The sequence below is a fragment of the Felis catus genome, chromosome B4 (genome assembly GCF_018350175.1).
Source record: "Felis catus isolate Fca126 chromosome B4, F.catus_Fca126_mat1.0, whole genome shotgun sequence".
Taxonomy (NCBI): Eukaryota; Metazoa; Chordata; class Mammalia; order Carnivora; family Felidae; genus Felis; species Felis catus.
This window is the reverse complement of record NC_058374.1, coordinates 103,416,112-103,438,845: the sequence shown is the minus strand read 5'-3', so window position 1 is coordinate 103,438,845 and position 22,734 is coordinate 103,416,112. Positions and strand designations below refer to the sequence as shown.

General features: G+C 36.3%; 1 protein-coding gene across 1 annotated transcript in view; it reads right to left on the bottom strand.

Annotated features, from left to right (window-relative positions):
* The window catches only part of OTOGL (otogelin like), a 140,699-nt gene that overhangs the window by 107,193 nt on the left and 10,772 nt on the right, over nt 1–22,734 (bottom strand). The window contains exons 7-13 of the mRNA XM_019835272.3: nt 18,884–19,005; nt 14,348–14,553; nt 8,458–8,585; nt 7,744–7,850; nt 3,131–3,237; nt 2,789–2,914; nt 1,093–1,201 (exon numbers count right to left, since the gene is read on the bottom strand). Coding sequence (XP_019690831.2) covers nt 1,093–1,201; nt 2,789–2,914; nt 3,131–3,237; nt 7,744–7,850; nt 8,458–8,585; nt 14,348–14,553; nt 18,884–19,005 — 905 coding nt within the window. The remainder of the gene's footprint in view (nt 1–1,092; nt 1,202–2,788; nt 2,915–3,130; nt 3,238–7,743; nt 7,851–8,457; nt 8,586–14,347; nt 14,554–18,883; nt 19,006–22,734) is intronic.

Here is a 22,734-nt window from a genome sequence, read left to right as displayed (position 1 = left end):
ATGTTTATAGGTTCAGAATAATCTGACTTGAAAAATATATCTGCAAAAGTTCAATTAACTGATAAACTTGGGCTGGGCAGCACCTAAATATTATTTATTGTGTGTCATACTTAAAAATCACTAAAGATGACACAAAGGGAATACAGAATAGCCAGGAACGAAAGTACTATGCAAACAGAGAGCTTTTGTTTTATGTCCTTCTTTCATTGCTTAAACTAAATAAAAAAAAAGTCACACACAAAAAAGTATTTACCTATATTAGGAGGGAAATATACATAAAGAGTTAATAAAGTTATTTCGTCTACTACAAAACAAGAAAGTTTCTTTTAAGGATCATCAGACATTAAAGAGAGAGAAAAGATGTCCTCTTATGTAAGATAAATTCTGCCTTCTGCCATCAAAAAGACTTTTAGGATGGAAGGAGGATAGAAGGATAGAAGCAGAGTCTCTAAAGAGGAGGAGCTTAAATCATTATTTAAGAATGTGGTTGCTTATCTACCTGCATGCCAGTTATATCACACTGACAGCAAAGAGACAAGGGCCTGATGACATTTACACCTGTTCTTTATAAGACTTCCCTGGAGGGACTTCATGCTTACCTAAAATAGTTTTAGCTGCTAATGTAATAAGAAATTCTAAATGTCTCTAATGATGGCCATGTATTGGCAATCTGGAGAGTCACTTTTTAAAGTACTCAGTAGAGAAGGCCAGGATTACCATTATGTTCTAATGGTAAAAATATATGCAGATTACTGGTTACAAATAACAAGAAAATGCAACAGATTCATTACATAGGTTTCTGATTTTATGAAATTATCAAGGGAAGTGAGAATTACATCATAAAAGAAATTATAAATTTTCTATATTTTTCTAGCTTTTTTTTCTGAACTTGCTTTCATATTTAAAATATGAAACTATGCTATGTATAGCCCCCTGCCCTACTCCCATCCAGCCTTTAAATAAGATGCAAACTGTGTCTTGGAATTTTTGGAAGAAAATAAGTAATAAGTACATTCCTTTAGACATATGTCATGGTGAAGTTGTCAACTAATCAGGTACCCAGAAATAATTGGTTGTATATTAATAACATACCATTCAGTACATTCCTGTTCAATTTTTGAACCAACTGAGTAAGCTAATCCATGAAAACTACACGGGCAATTTTCCAAGGAGATGCAAGTCCCATTTTCCATTATGAGGCCTATTTAAGAAAAATATGTATCAAATTCTCAAAAGAAATAACAAAGAATGTGTTGTTTGACTATAATAACTCAACCAACTTTTATCGAACACCCGCTCACACTAGGTGCTGAAAATATAATTCTTTTTACTTTTAAAGAGGTTACTGACAACCTGGTTCTATCTCAATCAGTAGCTACCTTATAAGGGTCTATTTCAGAAAAAAATTAAATTAAATTAAATTTAAAATAGGGATCCATTTCAGTAATTTTAAATTTTCTTATCTCATGACTTGCCATCAAAAACTCGTTTCACTACACTGAATAAAGGCAACTAGACAGTATTTCCTTGCTTTTGAGGGAAGAAGAGAGAGAAGGAGAGAGAGAACATATATTCTTGGTTTAATTTCTGTTCATCTCAAAGTGAGAGATTTACACTATTGTCACACAGGTAATAAATATCAAGGTAGTGCTACTCAAAGGGCCAGTGAATTGGAACAGCATTTGCTACCTCTCTCAGTAAAGCTTGTTGAGCCGTAACGTAAATCAACCGTGTTACCAAGCACGTGTTTCATTCAGCTGACCTTTTTTTGGAGTAAGAATTCCTAGATAAGGAAGCATTGACTTATATTTTGGCACATGGATTTTTATTCTGGTTCAAATTCCTTATTGCATCATTGACTGGTAACAAATGGTTCAGGCCTGGCACTGATGTAAAGATTCTACTTTGAATAGCACTGACAGACCAACAGACTGAGGTTAACAAATCTGATTCCAAGTAGTCCTCACTCATATCAGGTGAGGAAAAACACTTAACATTTCTGGGATTCTATTTTTTTTAATCTGTAAAAATGAGGGGTTTGAGTAAATCCTCAGTGTTCTTTGTAAAGACCTATCAGTATAGCAGTCATTCCAAATTTGCTTATTTTCTGTATTTTAATTTTTAAAATTTTTTTAAATTTAAATCCAAGTTAGTTAACATATAGTGTAATAATGGTTTCAGGAGTAGAATTTAGTGACTCATCATTTGCATATAACACCCAGTGTTCATCCCAATGAGCACCCTCCTTAATGCTCATCACCCATTTAGCCCATACAACCAACAAACACCCCTCCAGCAACCCTCAGTTTTTTCTGTTTTTAACAGTCTCTTAGGGTTTGCCTCCCTCTCTGTTTTTATCTTATTTTTCCTTCCCTTCCTCATTCCTAATTTTAAATCTCATCTGTATCACTTGCTATGTTACTTCTAATTTCACATATTAAAACTACGTCAGGACTAAAATCCTATGCTGCCAACATATGAAGGCTTTTTTTAACTTGCTTTCACCTTCAAAACATGAAAATATGCACAGCATTAAATATCCTTAAATATCCAAGAGAACAAAAGATTTGCCATGGTGAACTTCAGGACTCCAGATTCCAAATTTCCTGGGAAATTTACATAGTAGAAAAGCTGCCATTCTTCCTAATCACTTCAAGGATCAAATCCTACCAGGGTAGAAAATTGCCACAGCCCTATGTCCTGAGAGAGGACATTATGATATGATTCTTCAATCACTGGATACTAGTTTCCATGAATACAGACACCATTTCTCTCATGAAGTGCTTACCATCTGCGCAGTAACATCCATCAAGACAATGGAGATTGCTCCCAAGACACTGTTTCTCAAATGTGCAGGTTGGTGGGCAACAACTGATACAATCCCGATGGACGAAACTGTCATCACATTTATCAGCTAAAATGGGCAAACAGGGGAGCTATAAGTCAAATTTACTCACCTCTCTTTCAAAAAAAAATAGTGTTTGGAAAAGTATGCAAGTTTACCACTGTTATTGGGTCAATGACAAATCCTTGCAAATCAGTAGTTTTGAGTCCTAGGGGCAGTTTTGAGTGCTAGGATAAACTGGAAATTAACACAAATACACAGGGTTTAGAAAATAAGAAAACATACTACATGCTGGAAAGTCATCTCTCCAGTCTTGAATCGGGTAGCCAGCGTGGGAACAGGCTCTCGCGTACTCGGTGGCTGCACGACAATAGGTTTCATCATCATCAGTTCTGGAAAATGAAAAGACAGAGCCATCCACAGTCACACAGGAAATATTGGCAGAAACCACAGCTTTGAGCTCCCGATCTCTAGAAATGTTGCGTGCGTGGTGAATATTCTAGTATGAACTGATGTCAGCATGCACATACCATGTACGATTGGGCAGAAAACATATAAGCATGAGATCACAGCTCACAGGGCCTGAGTAAATTGTCTTCATCAAACTATTTCAATAATTTGGCCACTTTGCTTTTGGTTCAAAAGAGTACCTGTACTGGAAAAAATTTCTATTAAAACAATTTTTTTACGTTTTTATTTATTTTTGAGAGAAAGAGACAGAGACAGTGTGAGCAGGGGAGAGGCAAAGAGAGAGACACAGAATCCAAAGCAGGCTCCAGGCCCTGAACTGTCAGCACAGAGCCTTTTGCGAGGCTTGAACCCACAAACCACATCATGACCTGAACCGAAGTTGGACGCTTAACCGAATGAGCCACCCAGGTGCCCCCCAAATTTTCTATTTTAATTATGACATTCTGCCCAGAATCTTTTTGTATGTATTGCTTTGCTCCCACACAAAACATCCCAGCCCTTTTGGGAAATAAATATTAAATATTTATTAATAAACATAAATTTATAAATTTACATTATAAATCCTATTACCATAGATAAAATTCTATCACAACAAAAGCATCAAATATGCAAATTATTTCTAAGATACCATGCTCTTCATAGTCCACATGCTGCAATAAAACCAATACTAATAAAACTGCAGCACTTTTGAAAGATTGAATAAATAGCACTTAAGATATAAAAGATTTTCAATTCTTTCAAGTTTGAATTACTAAGGCTAGTTACTTTTATAATATTGCCAAGAGTAAATAATCTCTCACTGTTTTCTTATAATAACCCTGGAAGCTCCCCAGACAAATATCAGAAGTCTGCCAATTCCCCAAACAGATTAACACAGCACCTATAAAATAAGCAAGGTTTATAATAAGGTAGTGGACTTGTTTTTCAATCCAAGTCAAGCTTAAGATTAAATAGTTACACATCTTACAAGATAATGACCTTAAGAATGTTGTATTTTGTGAACCTTAGCATTTTCAGTATCTCTATTGTAGAAGCCACCTGTCTCAAATTGCACTTATCCTGTGCTACTGTAATTGGAGTCATGCAGCTTATCTAGTCCAATTAATTGAGCTTTAGAAGGAAAAGGAGACTGAGCATATAAACTTCAAAAGCTCAGAAAATATTCTAAACTGCCAAACAAGAAAATTCTCTGAAAAACAGGGTAAGCTAAAATTGTTGAATTCCTGTAAAGATAATAAGTTTCTGATTTACATTAAAATATGTGCATTGTTTCCTACAATTAATAGATGCTTTGAAAATTAAGAAAGTAACTGAATATTGGTTTCCCAACCCAACGCAACTATTATTAAAATAGCTACCATTGATTAAGTATCTGTGTTAACTCTAGGATCCATGCCGTACCCATTATATATGGCATCACACGAAAATTCACAATTGGGCAAGAAAGAAATTATTATTCCAGTGTGCTGAGGGGAAAATGAGCTTATTTGCTCCATTTTGGGTGTTAACTTTCATAAGGAAAATGAGCATTAAATAATAATTGTTTTCAAATCAATTGACTTTGGCATGACAAAGTTAAAAGCATTCCCTTGCTTCTAGGTTTAGCATTCTAAAAAGCAGAAAGAGGAGGGCATAAGTTCAGATGGCATCTCCTTTGTGGAACTGTGGAAGGCACTCCCTGATAAACTCAGCAAACCTCTCCACATCTACTGCGCTTCACATTCAGAGCATGTGTCATTGCTGGAGGCCTGTTTCTGCCCCACTAGAATGTGAGTTCCTAGGACAGGGTCCATGTCTAAATGGTTTCTGTTTCTCCAAGATGTGGCACAATGCTCAGCTCAGAATTGATGCTAAGCAAAGTTTGTTGAATTGAATTCAATATACTATCATAACGTAAGCAGGAAATGAATTTGTGTTCAGCAGATTCCCAATGTTCTTCTTGTATAGGATCTTTGTGGTGCCATCCCCTACGGTAAGAAATGAAGAGACTCTCCTTCAGGAAAGAAAGGATGTAGGTAGGTCTAGACCTCAGTGAAGTATTGAGACAAGTAAAAGGCTAACTGGTAGCCTCTCACTACCATTTGTTCAAGGCCCACTTACTTGATTTATAATGCCCTTCTTTTGGTATTACATGACTGCTCTGTCCCCAAACTTGGCCTCTTCACCTCAAACATATCACTGGTGATATCAGTTGATTTCAACAGTAAAAGGCATTTCTCTATCCTGCTATTTTTATTTCCCTGGAGAAAGCAGTTGGATTTCAAAACTTAAAGCCTACAGATATCAAAATTTCAAAAGACAAAAATGTTAAATCCTCAATGATGAAATTTCAGATGAAGTGAGTATAACAGAGATTGTATTTTTGGGTTTTTTTGTTGGTTTTTTTTTTTGTCTCCAGAGCCTGCTTCTCTTCATTATTAGAACCCTCAAGTTTTTGCGAAGCATATGGCTGCCCAGCCAAGGACAATATTTCCCATCTGTCTTTGCATCTGTACATGGCTATGTACATGGCCATCTGTACATGGCTATGTTTCTAAGTTCTGACCAAAGGGTTAAAAGTATACATGAAACTTCCAGAACTCTTTCTTTAAAAAGCTGCCAACAGCCCTCTACTTCATCTTCTCCCTTCCTAAGTGCTAAACTATAGACGTGGGAGTGGTAAGCCAGTTCTGGCAGTGAAATTGAGGACAACACCCTAGGCCTTGTGGGATGACATAACAATAGCATCGCTGTGTCACTGGAAAATTCATGGTGTGGACACATGGTATGACCCCAGAATCGCTTACCAACTTGACCTTTATATGGGAAAAATATGTTTCAATTTAATTTATGCCACTGATACTTTGGCAACTGAAGCAACCAAACAATATCCTACCTAGTAAAGGGAAAATGACTTTCCTAGATCTGCCAAAATATTTCATCTCAGTCGACCTGAGAAGTGGATGCTAAAGATGATAATGCCAATGGCAAGTGAAAAGACTACTGGAGAATAGCCAAAGAATGAATCATGGTGGAATAAACACAATTTTTAATTCCATATACACAGCGAGGTTAAAACCATGGACCACCGATAAGATCCACAAAAAAGAGACTGAGAAAAAGAATAGAGATATAACAACATAGCACTTAAATAAAAAATAAAACCGAATAGGGAACAGAATGTGGTCAAATATTAAGTTAGGTCGGTCCCCAATATTTAGGCAGAGAGGGAACTCTTTCAAAACTCTTGCAGTAGTTCATAAATCCCTAAAATTTAGAGACTATATATATAAATAAAGATAAAACTGTATTCTACTCAAAATTAACAGGCATCCCAAATAAGTTTCACATCTGAAAAATATCATTATATTCATTATTTTATAGTAATCTCCATTTATTTAAAGTAGAGTAGTTGTAAATAAGATAATTTCATACTACTTCAACTTTCCCTCTTTGTTCTCACCTTTGCTAAACTTAAGCTTCAACAAGCTACAGGCTACAAGATGAGGTGTAAGTGGTTTTACTCAATCAAAAATTAGTCTAGTCTTTTACAACAAGTTCCCGTGTATCATTTACACATCTTGAGATTCTTCAAAAAATACAAATTTATTAAAATATCTTGAGATATTCTTCAACATTCAAGATGAACATTCAAAATCAAATACTCTTGGTAAATTTTTGAAAAACAATAGTAGAAAAGACTACAATAATAGATAATTTAGAGTGGGTTCTACATTGAGGAACATATTATGATGGGTCTCACCAAATTTGTTCCCTAGACAACCATCTAGTCTAGGTATTCTTAACCTGGGAGAAAATGTAAGAGTCGGGTGACCTTGGATGGGGTCAAGATTACATGTGTACTGTCACTAACCTCTAACTGAAATTTGGCATCAATTACTCATATAGACAACACATCACAATGTCCATAGCAATATCTGTGACTTTGTCAACAATATATCTCATACTTCACTTTTTAATGTTTTCATTTCTAAATATAATTGTTGCAGATATCTCAAAATATTTACTGAGACCATGTAAATGGTAGTTATAGTTAGACTTGAAATGCATGAAAAACATATATCATAAATTCATTTCTTTTACTATTTTGATAACTCCATTTCAATACAGTTTGCTTTGTAATTTTGTGTGTTTGATTTTGTGCATTTCAAAACATTATTTTGAAAGACTCTGTTGGAATCTCTAAACTCTAAAAGCGATCAATAGAACAAACGACCTTTAAGAAATGCTTCTTTTTATGCTGCTTATATAAACCATTTAGATTGCATGTATTATCCAGCAAGCTTTTAATAGATGTTAGGCCAGTTTATGTTTTACATTTCCATGATGTTTTGTTAACTGCTGAGACGTCTAAGTTACAGAAGTGGTTTTTGCTTTTCTTTCTGGATAAAGAAATTTTAATTACAAATACTAATTATTTCACTTACTTGCAAAGATCATTAACACAGCTGGCAATATACAAATATGGATCAATATATTCATGGCAGCTCAAGAAAGGAAACTGCAACAATATCTGACACTTGAAGAAGATTGCCTGCGCAGAAAAAGATGGCAGTTGTCAGCACATGTTTAAGGATACGTGGGCACTCACGTTTTTTCTACTGATCTACTTGCAGGTGTCTCTGCTATTACCAGGAAACAGAAGGCAATTTACGCTCATAAGTTTTTTTTTTTTTATTAAATTTTTTTTTCAACGTTTATTTATTTTTGGGACAGAGAGAGACAGAGCATGAACGGGGGAGGGGCAGAGAGAGAGGGAGACACAGAATCGGAAACAGGCTCCAGGCTCTGAGCCATCAGCCCAGAGCCCGACGCGGGGCTCGAACTCACGGACCGCGAGATCGTGACCTGGCTGAAGTCCGACGCTTAACCGACTGTGCCACCCAGGCGCCCCTACGCTCATAAGTTTTAACCAACATTTTTCTAACTACATATTTGCACCATGAGTACTGCTCCCATGAAACTTGTTACATTACTCTTTCTGAAATGTCTTCAAGTTGTTCCTGTTGCACTTACATTCCCTCAATTTAACTGTGTTTAAGTATGTAGCATCTGTACCAAAAAATGCTTAATATTCAATATACAAATACAATATGTGTGAATTATATCCAACATGCCCAAGCTCTTCACATCACATTTACCTCAAATGCTGGCATTCCACTGGAGCATGGATTTGGAAAATCTGAGGGTGTGGGTACACATTTCGTGTCATCTGGAATTTGCACCGACCAACTATTTGCAAACATAGCAATGTCTTCCGTATAGTCCTCTATTTCACACAAACACAGACACACAAAAATATGTGTGATAGCATCACTTTACACAAACACAGTTCATCAACATAAACTTCCTGGTCAGAAAGTTAAACTCAGCCATTTTATCATTACCAATGATTGCCAATGATATTAGACGATAACATTACTTTAAGCTCCTGAATCTTGCCTCTGCGTAATGCTGGGGTAGTATCACTTTAGCGTAATAACAATACATTGAACAAAGCGTAAGTACCAAATAAAAGTGAATAACATTGAAGAGCAAAAGCGAACATCATTTGAGCAACAAGAGGGACTGAAAGTGTTCATCTTAATCCTGCTCCACGTTCAGACAAAGAATGAAACTAAAATCTCAAAGGTTTAGCAGAACCAAACACGGTAACATCTTGAAGCTCTAAGACAGCTGTCGGATGGGAACTTTAGGTTCCTCACCACTTAGACTTACACTGTCTACCACTGATGACGAGCTTCTGCACCACTAGAGAAAGAAATCTCAAGCCACATATTTGACCGCTCTGTCTCTCTCTCTCTCTCTCTCAGCATCTTCAAGAGAGGAACATGTCTGCTTGCTACCACAAAGCGTTCGGGTTATTGTGGGAGTTCATCTACAAGAATGCTTCATTCTCTTAGAATAAAATCCTAAACTTTGCTGTGTCCTGGAAGACTTTTATGATCTGGCCCCCGCGCTCCCCTGATTCCCCTCCTCCTACACCAACCCCACCCCCCACATACTCCTCTTGTCCCCTTCTCTCTTATTCCTGCTCAATCTACCCCAGTCACACTGACCTCACACTGTTCTCCTTTTAAGCTCATTCCCACTTTGCTCTTTCTTTTGCTCCCCATTCTTCAAAATTCTCTCCAATCTTCCCTCTGCTCTCTCCCTTACTTTATTTAGGTGTCTGTTTAATACGACCTCCTCAGAGACGCCTTCTCTGTCACATGATCTGGATTACCACTGAACACACACTGTTCTATTGCTCTTAATCTCCATTTACAACTTCTTGTTTTCATAGCTGCTATTGCTCCCAAAAATTTATACTTTAACTTGTCTCTATTTATTTTGTCTTCTTCTACATGGAGGGCAACCGTATGTCAAAGCTTCCCGTTTGTTTAGCATCTGGCATGTAGTAGGTGCTCTAAATACATTTGCCAAATAAGTGAATGAATAAATAAAAGGGGGGTTGCAAAATTTAAATACATTATTAGATTATTATTTCAAGTTTGTCTGGCCTACCTCATTATCTCTGATACTGTTGAAAATGTTACACACTGAACCAAGCCTGGGCCTGATCTAATATACTTTTTGTTTTTTAAGCAGGAAAAACTGATGTTACTTTTAAGTAACTTTATAGTCACATTTCATTTCAAAGCATCATCATTTTTGAAAAATCTGCAGGGCCAAAAATACTAGCTAAAGGCCCACTGATTTTAATATCTATGCACAAATTTTAATGTAACTAGATAACCTGGACAGTCCCTTAGAGTTCACTTTAATACAGCTTATAACCACATATTTAGCTATTTTTATGACATTGCATTAATAGAAGAGTCACGAAAGTTGGTTATTATGAGACGTTAAATCCATATCAATTGGTTTGCTGGAGGCCTGCAAAACTAAATTTAAAATGTTTCATGCAAAATATGCTACAAATCATCTCTTGTCTGTATTGGAACACTTTCTAAGAGAGAAAATGAGGATTATTAATTACTATGTTGGGAAAAACAAGAGTAAACCAAGGCTTCTATTTTGATGTGTAGCTGCCTATAAACATGAATTATGGAAACAGAATCTCAACTAGACAATCAATTAAAATATTTCTATATCCACAGAAATTCTGAAAAGCCTCATTTCTTTGTGAAGTCATCCCTGAAGAATGAGTAGGACTGCAGGGGAAAATACAATTTTAATCACTGTTAAGAAACTATGCATTCGATGGCATTCAATCAAACCACCACAGTGCCTCTAAAGATTTATCTAATCAGCAAAGGACAGGCTGAGTTTCAAAAAAAAAAAAAAAATACTAGGCATGTTAAAGCTAAACGTAATACAGCTTATCTGTAGACATTTTCTTGCATTATTACAGAATGGGAGAAAATCAGAGGGCACGTGCTAGTCACATCCTTATCAATTACTGGTGTTAGTTTTTTTAATACTCCACTTTACACTGGGCACCAAATAAAACTTGGTACAAAAAAGCTGAAATCTCTCTTTAGGCTCTTCCTACATACTTTCCAGGGTCCTTCTTGCCTTCTGTCAATTCAGCCATAATTCAGTTCAATTGCCTTCTGTCAATCTTCTCCCCGCTATAATCTGTGAACACTTTGGTTCAGGCTGCCCCAGGTATCTCACTGAGAGCAACCACTTTATGTTCCAGGTTATCAAAGTCTGTCTGACCCGTAAGTAAGGTCCTAACTGGAGTCTCTCTGCCTCTAGCAAGAGCAGATGTGATTTTCTATCCTCACCTCTATACCAGTTCCTCAGATGTCCCAGGAGAAGTTGCCCATAGCTGTCTTTTCTAACACTGAGAACTGAATTGAATACTATTTTCTTCATGAAGCTTTGATACAGAAGACAAAGAAATCAATAATGGCCATCCAACTGGTGTGGCCTGAGTCCAAAACCCTACTTCCTAATATAGTCTCAAGATGCCAAGTCTGTGAATCCTCTCATTCTATGTATCCAACGGGATGCAAAATCGCATGTCAAGATGATCTCAACACTGTACATGTGTATATGGTGCTCGCAGACTTTTGAACACTTTCACTTACATTTTCTCATTTGATCCTCACAGGCTAAGAAGTTCTTGGGGTCATTATTATTATCTTTACACATGAGGAAACTGACGCCATGGAACCCTAGTAAATTAGTAAACTAGCCCCAGTGATGCATTATCCATCTCGGGTAAAATGTCTGCATTTTAGCAAGGGCCTCTTAAAGCAGTGTTAATCAAACACTTTCCTGTTAGCTCCATTCTAGGCTTACTGAGAACACTTGGAGATGATTGTAAATTCGCTAAAATGTATTCGGCGTTAACTATGTGGCAGCCACTGCATTAAATATTTTGCATGGATTATCTCATTTAATCCTTGTAACTCTAATGCTATCATTGTATCATTAAACTGAGATGATTTAATATGTGACAAAGCAGAACTTGAATCCCACAATCAGACTCCAGAACTCACACTCTAAGCAGGACTTTCACTGTCTCTTAAAACACAACATATGGGTGAAACTTCTTTATGAATTTTATTATAAAACAAAAAAAGTATGATATACATAGCACTTTTACAGATTAAAAGTCAATTTCTCAAACATTTATCTAAGCATGGGGTTGGAAGCCAGTCAGATCTGTAAACCAACACTGACAATATCATTTGCCAGCTGTGTTACATTGGGCACATCACCTTGTGCCCTCATTGTAAAGTTAAGAAAATACCAACAGTCTTATAGGATGGTGTAAGGGTTGGAAATAATATAGCTACATGCTCCTATTAACTGTTATTGTAAATAGTATCAAGGAATATTATTGTTATTGCTGACAAAACAGCCCCCATTTTTAATGGCTCACTGAAATTAGTTTCATGACTTAGAATAAAGATATGTACATCATCATACATGATAAAAAAATTTTTCCAAGTTTTTATTCAACTTTTATAAACTCTGTTCACAGTATTATTTTTTTTAATTTTTTTTAACATTTATTTATTTTTGAGACAGAGAGAGACAGAGCATGAACGGGAGAGGGGCAGAGAGAGAGGGAGACACAGAATCGGAAGCAGGCTCCAGGCTCTGAGCCATCAGCCCAGAGCCTGACGCGGGGCTTGAACTCACGGACCGCGAGATCGTGACCTGAGCCGAAGTCGGACGCTCAACCGACTGAGCCACCCAGGCTCACATTATTATTTTTTTAATTATTATTTGGTAGTCAATGAATTAATTTCTATGAAGACTTGATGCAAAATATCTTTTGTCTAAAAGTAAGTAAGTTTGTCTCAAATGGGTTTGCATTACTAAAATATAAACCCAGAGAAGGGAGGAGTCTTTGTTTTCTTCACTGATGTATCACAAGCTCCTGTAACAGTGCTTGACACAAAGTAAATACCCAATTAATATTTGTTACATGACTTAGACTTCTATCTTAATTTAGCAAATTTACTAATTTATGGAGGCATTACAATTCCAGACTTCAAGCTATAATCACCAAGACAGTATGATACTGACACAAAAACAGACACATGGATAAATGGAACAGAATAGAGAACCCAGAAATGGACGCATAAAAGTCTGGCCAACTAATCATCAACAAAGCAGGAAAGAATAGCCAATGGAAAAAATTCTCTTCAGCAAATGGTGCTGGGAAAACTGGACAGCCACATGCAGAAGAGTGAAACTGGACCACTTTCTCACACCATACACAAAAATCAACTCAAAATGGATGAAAGACCTAAATGTAAGAAAGGAAACCATCAAAATCCCAGAGGAGAAAACAGGCAACAACCTCTTTGACCTCAGCCACAGCAATTTCTTACTAGACATGTCTCCAGAGGCAAGGGAAACAAAAGCAAATGAACTATTGCAACCTCATCAAGATAAAAAGCTTCTGCACAGAGAGGGAAACAATCAACAAAACTAAAAGGCAACTGATGGGTTGGGAGAAGATATTTGCGAATGACACATCAGATAAAGGGTTAGTATCCAAAATCTATAAAGAATTTATCAAACTCAACACTCAAAAATCAAATAATCTGGCGAAGAAATAGGCAAAACACATGAACAGACACTTTCCCAAAAAAGACATACAGATGGCTAACGGACACATGAAAAGATGTTCAATATCACTCATTATCAGGGAAATACAAATCAAAACCACAATAAGATACCACCTCACACCAGTCAGAATAGCTAAAATTAGCAACACAGTAAACAACAGATGTTGGTGAGGATGTGGGGGAAGGGGAACCCCTCTGCACTGTTGGTGGGAATGCCAACTGGTGAGGCCCATCTAGAGAACAGCATAGAGGTTCCTCAAAAAATTAAAAATAGAACTACCCTACAATGCAGCAATTGTACTTACTAGGTATTTATCCAAAGGATACAAAAATGCTGATTCAAAGGAGCATGTTCACCCCAATGTTTATAGCACAGCTATCAACAATAGCCAAATTATGGAAAGAGCCCAAATGTACACTGACTGATGAATGGATTAAGAAGAAAGACAAATATCATATGATTTCACTCGTATGCAGAATTTGAGAAACACAACAGATGAACACAGGGGATAGGAAGGGAAAATAAGATAAAAACACAGAGGGAAGCAAACCATAAGAGACTCTTAAATACAGAGAACAAACTGAGGGTTGCTGGAAGGGAGGTGGGCTGGGGGGTGGGCTAAGTGGGTGATGGGCATTAAGGAGGGCACTTGTTGAGATGAGCACTGGGTGTTATATGTGAGTGATGAATCACTGGGTTCTGCTTCTGAAACCAATACTACACTGTATGTTAACTAACTTGAATTTAAATAAATAAATTTTTAAAAATGATTAGGAAATGAAAAAAATGTAAACTACCTTATGGATTTCAAGAATGACACATATATATTTTCCTATTCAAGCTTCACTTAAAATCACTAGAGCAGACAAGTGATAGCTACCAATTTTACCTAACCGAGGACAAGTTGCACCCTTCTGTATACAAATAGCTGGCTCAGTAAAGGAAGAAGACCTCAGAAGTACCCCACATTTCTTCCACTCCACTTACCTTGCTGAATGATGAAATCATCAGATTGAATGTCATTGTAGTTTCCACATAAGCCACATGATTTCCCTTTATGCTCCTGAGACAGTTTGAGGTAAATTCCAGATATTCCGTCCCAAGCCAATGAAAAACCAAAGGAGGTTTTCACCAGAATATAGTCAGCTAGTTTCTCAATGAAAACCTGCCCAATAGTCTCAGGCAATGTTAAACTTGAAAAATAGAACAAAGGCAAGTTAAGCATTATGATGAGGAATCCATTATAGATGACCTATTTCCACACTGATAAAGATTTTACACATATAACTGAATGGTTCTTTCAACCAACCGAAAATACATTTCTGCTAAATATCAGTGATTTTATAAATCTGTAAAATAACTTTATTTAAACCAATGAGAGCTTAAATATATTTATTTTTTACTAGAGAGTTCAAGATAATCTAAAAATGCTGCTCAACAATTTTGAAGTAAGGACAAACAATGATGAAAATATGGAAACACACTGAGCTCTGATTTTGTTTAATTTTCTTTTAAACTTGGCTGTAAGGAACTAAGAGCTTCTATCTCCAAACCAGCACCTTGGTGTAAGTCGCTGTTTTCCAAAAGAAAAATTTATGGGCATGATCAATTATAATTTACATATTTAATACTGTAAAGTTCATTATTGGGAATATAAAATACTTTGTCATATGGTATTACATAAGGGTTATATTCATAATTTTAAATTGGATATAATTAGACCTCTTTAAACAAGGGTTGCATTGACTATTTAAACTCCTAATCCAATGTCTAGTCTTTTCACTTTTCACAGCCCTGTACACATAGAAAGGATGTGGGGAAAATGACAGAACTGAAGAAAACTGAGCAATGGACACTTTAAAAGCACAGTAAGTCACCTAAAATACTTTTGAAAGGTGACTGGACTCCTTCCACGAATATTACAGAAAAGAGCAAGTGCTAATAATTAAGAAAATGGAAGGAGGGGTGCCTGGGTGGCCAAGTCAATTGAGCATCCAACTCTTGATTTCAGCTCAGGTCATGATCCCAGGGTCATGAGACTGAGACCTCCATCAGGCTTGTCACAGAACATGGAGCCTGCTTAAGATATTCCCTCTCTCTCTCTCTCTCTCTCTCTCTCTCTCTCTCTCTCACTCTCTCTCTCGCTCTCTCTCTCACTCTCTCTCCCCCCAACCCTGCTCTTCTCCCTACTTGCACTCTCTCTCTCTCAAAAAAAAAGGGAAGGAAAAAGTCATTTTTACTAAAATAGTCATGCTAGTTGAGACTTATAACCTGTAATATGAGTGAGGAAGGACGTTAGTAGGTATATCCACACATTTCTCTCAAAGGTTTCAAACTGGTGAGAGTTCCTTCCCAGAAAGAGCAAGTCCCATTGAACAAAAACCGTAAAACCAAACCTACTGGCTAACAAAGTGACAGTCCCTAAAGAAACCATTCAAAATATCTGCGACCACTTGTACAGAGCTGTTTGCAAATAGTTTTTTATGGAGAATTAGTTATAAGAATAGGAAAATAACTAAACTTTATATTGGGTAATAAATAAGACTCTAGTTAACTACAACCCTAATCTATTCTTATTAAAAATTATAAGAATGAGGGGTGCCTGGGTGGCTCAATTGGTTAAGCCTCTGACTTCGGCTCAGGTCATAATGTCACAGTTGGTGAGTTTGAGCCCTGCATCCATCTCTGTGCTGACAGGTCAGAGCCTGGAGCCTGCTCTGGATTCTGTGTCTCCCTCTCTCCCTCTGTCCTTCCCCCATTCATGCTCTGTTTCTCTTTCTCTCAAAAATAAGTAAACATTAAAAAAAATATAAATTATAAGCATGAGAAATTCATATTAAATTCACAGTAAAAGTCAGTATGAATAATATTGTTTAAGTTTGCAAGTTTATTAAAGCTATACTTGAAAAAAGTGAATCATGTTTCATAAAAGTATTTCATAGCTATAGGATGTTAAATGTATGGAGATAGAGTGGCTCGGTTGTGAGTATTTTTTGGTTTGATCATTTGTCATTTGATCCTTTCACAGAAAATTTGATGAAATATACAATTTTAAAAATAAAAGATTCCTAACTGTAATTACCCAGCTGTCTATAACATAAAAGAATGCCACTAGAGATGGAGAATAATAGTAAAAATTAGATAATCTCCCATAAAATTAAGAAAAACTCCGCGCAACCTAGTCAGGAAACATTCACAATGCAAACGAAAATGAATGTACAAATTAATGCTGAAAATTATTCATGGGTTTACATGTACCAACACCCTTCATTTCACAGGTGAAAGAACCAAAGTCCAGAGCCTTACAGGGTTGATTTGATTTGATTTTGACAAATATTTCCCTAACACCTGCTTTGAATTAGGCCCTAGGCCAGATGCAGCATTATTATAAGCAACTTAGTCGAATAATAAGAAAATCATCCTCTTCCCATCATACAAATCATATAAATGCAATCTCTGATACAAATGAAAATCCTCAAAGAAATATTTTCTTGAGATTTAACAAAGAGTTAGTATTCCCGAAAATCTACTTGAATGGTGTTTTTGTTTTACAAAACAATAATTTTTTAAAGGGTCCATTATGTTACCCCAAATCCCATATAAGGAATCCTAAATAATTACTTAAATTCAGCTCCAAGAAATACATATGCAATTACATTATATTCCCATTCAAATGGCTAAGCCTTCTTTTCTAAGAAAATGAGAAGTACAGAACCCAAATGATCAAGAAAATAAGCCTGAGAGAGGTGAGAGACTGCTTGGGGTCACCTGACTGTGACAAAGCCAAGGTCAGTGCCTGCTGCCTGCTGCTTCATCCAAAACCCTTTATGCTATCACCTGCTGCCTCTTGAGGAATCTAAACTGAGAACAAAGTACATAGGGTGGTAAGGTCATTGTGCTGGAAAGAATCCCTAGGGTTCAAACACTTGCTAGTGAATTCTAAATGACAGACAGAATTGTTCCATCCCACAATTTACATTTTCTGTCATAACTCAGCCAAGGAATATTTTAAATTGAGTATTTCTACAATTATTTAGATTGGAAGGTAGACTATTCCACAGCATTCCTACATTAAGTATAAAGCCTTTCTTCGAACTAATAAACGCTCCTTCACCCAAAACTCTCAGATCTTCTTGTCAGCTAGGAAGGCAAAACTGGGAGTCTCTCTGATTTACCCAAGAAGACTAGTTATTTATTGGCTCTGAATCATTGTCAGAACACTAATGGAAAGTCTCAATTAATATCCAAACCTCATTCATACAAATTTGGAAAAGACTTCCAAAGGTTTAGTTTTATTTTAAGTTACTGCTAAGAAAGAAAGAAAGAAAGAAAGAAAGAAAGAAAGAAAGAAAGAAAGAAAGAAAGAAAGAAAGAAAAAGACAGAAAAAAAGAAAAAAAGAAAGAAAAAGATTTAAGAAAGAGAACAAAAATAAGAGTTGAACTATGAAGATTTCTCCTGAATCTTTCTTAGAAAAAGGATGTGATAATCTCATTTCTATCTAATCAAACATAAGTGTATCCTGCACAAACATTAAGGAGGTTAAATTGGTTGGATTCCTGGTCACATGACTGGCCTTGGCGCTTGCTGAAGTCTTAATATCTGTATGTTATAACTTTAAGGTTGTTGTTTGAAAGAAATCCTCTCATCTCTTTTGCAATGCTGGTGGGAATGCAAACTGGTGCAGTCACTCTGGAAAATAGCATGGAGTTTCCTCAAAAAGTTAAAAATAGAACTACCGTATGACCCAGCAATTGATGGGTATATATCTAAAGGATACAGGTGTGATGTTTTGAAGGGGCACATGTACCCCAATGTTTATAGCAACAATCAATAATAGCCAAAGTATAGAAAGAGCCTAAATGCCCATTGACAGATGAATGGATAAAGAAGATGTGGTATAGATAGATAGATAGATAGATAGATAGATATAGATACACAATGGAGTATTACTCAGCAGTCAAAAAGAATGAAATCTTGCCATTTGCAACAATATGGATGGAACTAGAGGCTATTATGTATGCTAAGCAAAGTAAGTCAGTCAGAAAAAGACAAATATCATATGACTTCATTCATATGTGGAATTTAAGATACAAAACAAATGAACATAAGGGAAGGGAAGCAAAAATAATATAAAAACAGGGGGAGGGCAAAGCATAAGAGACTCTTAAATACATAGAACAAATTAAGGGTTGCTGGAAGGGCTGTGGGGGTGGGGGGGTGGTGATGAGCCAAATGGCCAAGTGGCATTAAGGAAGACACTTGTTGGGATGAGCACTGGGTGTTATACATAGGGGATGAATCACTGGAATCTACTCCTGAAATCATTATTGCACTATATGCTAACTAACTTGGATGTAAATTAAAAATTAATTAATTAAAAAACAAATACATAAATAAATAAACATAAAAAAAGAAAGAAATTCTCTCTTCCTACTCTCCATAATTCACTTTCAAGCATGAGATGTTCGGAAATTCTATTAATTCATGGTGTTATTTTTATTATATCATTTATCACATCTTACCTGATTCCATTCTTTTTTATTTCATGCCCATAAATTCGAATTTCCTCTTGGTCTGAAAAGAACAAGCTGATTGACCGATAACAGTAATACACTGAACCATGGCACTTAGGGCTATTATGAACCTTAAAAGAGAAAAAAAAAAAAGAAAAGAAAGCATAGGAACCAGCAACAGATATGTAAGCCTTCATTCGAGTCACCAAAGCCACAATGCCTGTCTACAGTTCTACAGCACCATTAGTCCTATGACACTTCACAAAATTACAACTACATTTAGGATTTCCAAGAGAAAAAAAGATTTACCACAGAAATTGGACGGCAAAATTAACTCCATAGAGTACACATTAATTCAGCATATTTTTTAAATGATCTGAATCTTTACATGTTGAGTGTCAATATTCTAAAGATACATGGTATGTACTGGAATAAAATTAGTTCTAGGAAGAGGACAGTAGAGCACAACAAAAACACACATTTGTATTTTGCATGCCCATGTCATGTTAAAGAATCATGAAATGGAGCTCTACACAATGCAACACTTACAGATTGCAAAAAAGTGACTATAACCTCTCTAAAAATAAAACTGCTCTAAAAATAAAATAATATTTTAAGGAAGACAAATATTATTTCTCAAACCTTGATGGGAAAATTAGTTTATGAGGAAAGAAAGAAAGAAAGAGAGAGAGAAAGAAAGAAAGAAAGAAAGAAAGAAAGAAAGAAAGAGAAAGAAAGAAAAAAGAAAGAGAAAGAAAGATAAAAAAAGAAAGAAAGAAAGAAAGAAAGAAAGAAAGAAAGAAAGAAAGAAAGAGAAAGAAAGAAAGAAAGAAAGAAAGAAAGAAAGAAAGAAAGAGGGAGGAAGGGAAAGAGCGAGTGAGGATGGAAGGAAGGAAGGAAGGAAGGAAGGAAGGAAGGAAGGAAGGAAGGAAGGAAAAAAGAAGGAAAGAAACAAACAAGGAAGAAAAGAAAACAAGAAAGAAAATAAAAGCAAAGAGAAGAAAAGGAAGGAGAGGAATTTTAGAATCTCTTACCCCATTCCAATGTTAATTTCAAACATTCAAAAAGCAAAGTATAAAAATCTGACCACATTGAGAAGAAATGTATGGAGATAGAGAATTTGAAATTAAAAAAAAATTAGGGGGCACCTGGGTGGCTCAGTCAGTTAAACGTTCTACTCTTGGTTTCAGCTTGGGTCATGATCTAATAGTTCATGAGTTTGAGCCCCATGTTGGACTCTGCAAAGACAGTGCAGAGCCAGCTTGGGATCCTCCCTCTCTCCCTTTCTCTCTGCCCCTTTGCTGCTCACATCCTGTCTCTCAAAATAAATAAATCAACTTAAAAAAACATTATTGATTGGAACATAGAAAATGTAGCAAACAAAAAATGGAGTAAATGCTAACTCTATACAAATGCACAAAGAATAGAAATTAAATAATAACTTATTGGGCTCAAGTCTAAACAATATTTATATGAATTCATAAAGGTATAATATGTAAATGACAATAATGTAAAAACCACATATCATTTAACCTAAGATGGTGATATAACCCCATTAAGAGGAGGGAAGGAAAGTGTGTGTGTGTGTGTGTGTGTGTGTGTGTGTGTGTGTGTGCGTTAGGGGCAGGAAGGGTGATGTAACAAAGATGATTCCATCTTCCATAGTCAGAAATGAATGAGTAAAGCCTAACTTGAAAGATAAAGAAATAATAACATATTTTGGCATGTAAGATAAAAGCCTGAAGAAACAGCTTAAAGAGCTAGAGAAATTGCCTTTGGGGAGCCAGATTTTAGCTAGGGTTGGGAATGAAGGCAAACAGGGGCTACAGTTTTGCTTCACTGCCTTAGATGAATTTTTTAGACTGTATACATGTATTATTTTTATAAAAGTAAAATTAAATTTAAAAAGAAAAAGGACTGGGAATATGAAAAATGATATATGCATAAAGATGTTTACCAATTTATCTATTAAAATACTGAAAAAATTTTTGAAAACCTAAATTTCTAAAACAGGGCATAAGTAAATAATTTGAGTATTCCACAAATTGAAACAAATACAGCTAAAAAAATGGGTTTTAAGAATACTTGACGTGGAAGAAATTTCTTCACATAATATCAGGTAAAAATCTAGGACAGAAAATTATACATAGTATGATTTCAAAATTATAAATGTGTTTAAAAGTCACAGAAAAAAGTGTAGAAGAAAATATATGAAGCTATTAGCAATGGTAACTCTTACTGATATTTCTATTTTTTTAGACTTCTCTGAAATTTTCAAGTTCTCTACAAGAGAAGTGAACTACTTCTATAATCAGGGGAAAGATGACATTTAAAGCAAATGGATTTGTTGACTTGAAAATTTTCCACCATCCAAGACAGAGCCAAGTAGAAACAATATTAACTCTGGGAGCACAGTTTAGCACTGTGTGTTATTAACAAAGGACAGAGTATCTAGTCGACACTTTATTCTTCAAAGGAGTGAGACCCTGGACAAGAACATTTCAATGAGGGAGTCAGAAGGTGTTTAAGTGATAAACCCAGAGAAAGAGTGGAGGAGTAACAGACAATAAGTGACTGAAAATAGGAGCCCTGTAAATACCAAAGATGCATGCCACTAACTTCCCTATCTAAGGAGACATGGGAATTTTTTATCTTTAAGCCCGGTAAGTTAACTTTCAATAGACTTCATTTCCTTTCTGGGTCACAAGGATTTGTTGTTCTTAAAAAGCTTCAGGGCCTACTTTTTAATATTTGCATCACCTAGGAGAGGAGGAGAATTTTGGCAACTCTAATGTAAGTTAGAAGGGAAAAGGGAAGCAGGAATTGAAACAAATAATGCCTATGAAGAGTTTTAGCTTTTGAACAGGATAGCACAGCAGTTTCCTGACTGTGTTTTGAGATAGCTGGAAATACAGGGGAAGATGGTGAGGCAGGGAAAGAGGTCCCTGACTTTATTGGTTCAACTAAAACCCCTCTGCAGCTTGTATTTTTTTTTTAATTTTTATTTACTTTTGGGAAAGAGAGAGTGTGCACATGCAGGGGAGGGGCAAAGACAGAGGGAAACACAGAATACAAAGCAGGCTCCAGGCTCTGAACTGTCAGCACAGAACCTGACTTGGGGCTTGAACTCACAAACCATGAGATTATGACCTGAGCCAAAGTCAGATGCTTAACTGACTGAGACCCCAGGTGCCCCTGTGCTTGAATTTCTCTTAAGAATTCTTCCAAATCAGAGCATTTGGGGGGTTCAGTCATTTAAGCATCTGACTCTTGATTTGGCTCAGGTCTTGATCTCACTGTCGTGAGATCAAGCCCCGCATCAAGCTCAGCACGGAACGTGGAGCCTGCTTGGGATTCTCTCTTTCCCTCTCTCTCTGCTCCTCCTCCACTTGTGCTATCTCTCTCTCTCACTCTCTCTCTTTCTTTCAAAATAAACAAAGTTATAAAAAATAGAATTTTTCTGAATCAAGAGTTCTTCAACTAAGCACTAACTCTCTGAGCTCAATCCTGTAGTATGAATCTACCTAGTAATTAGCTGCCTGCCTCCATGCCTCGAGCCTGTGCTTATGTGCTCTGTTTCCTGAATGCCCATCTTGGGCTCATACCAAAGGGCACCTTTGAGAAACATTAATCCAGGTGCACCTCACACTGGAAGTATCAGGAAGGAAATGTGTGTGAGCAATTTGGTTGGTGCCCAAACCCACTCCCTCTTCAAAACATTCACATCAAATCTGAAGAATAAGGACATTAACTGGAGTTGATATAATTTGACATCTGTGATACAGACATTCTGCATTGCCTGCAATTCTCTCCCACCTGGATCCAAACCCTTCTTCTCCCAGTCCAAGGCTCCATCTCAA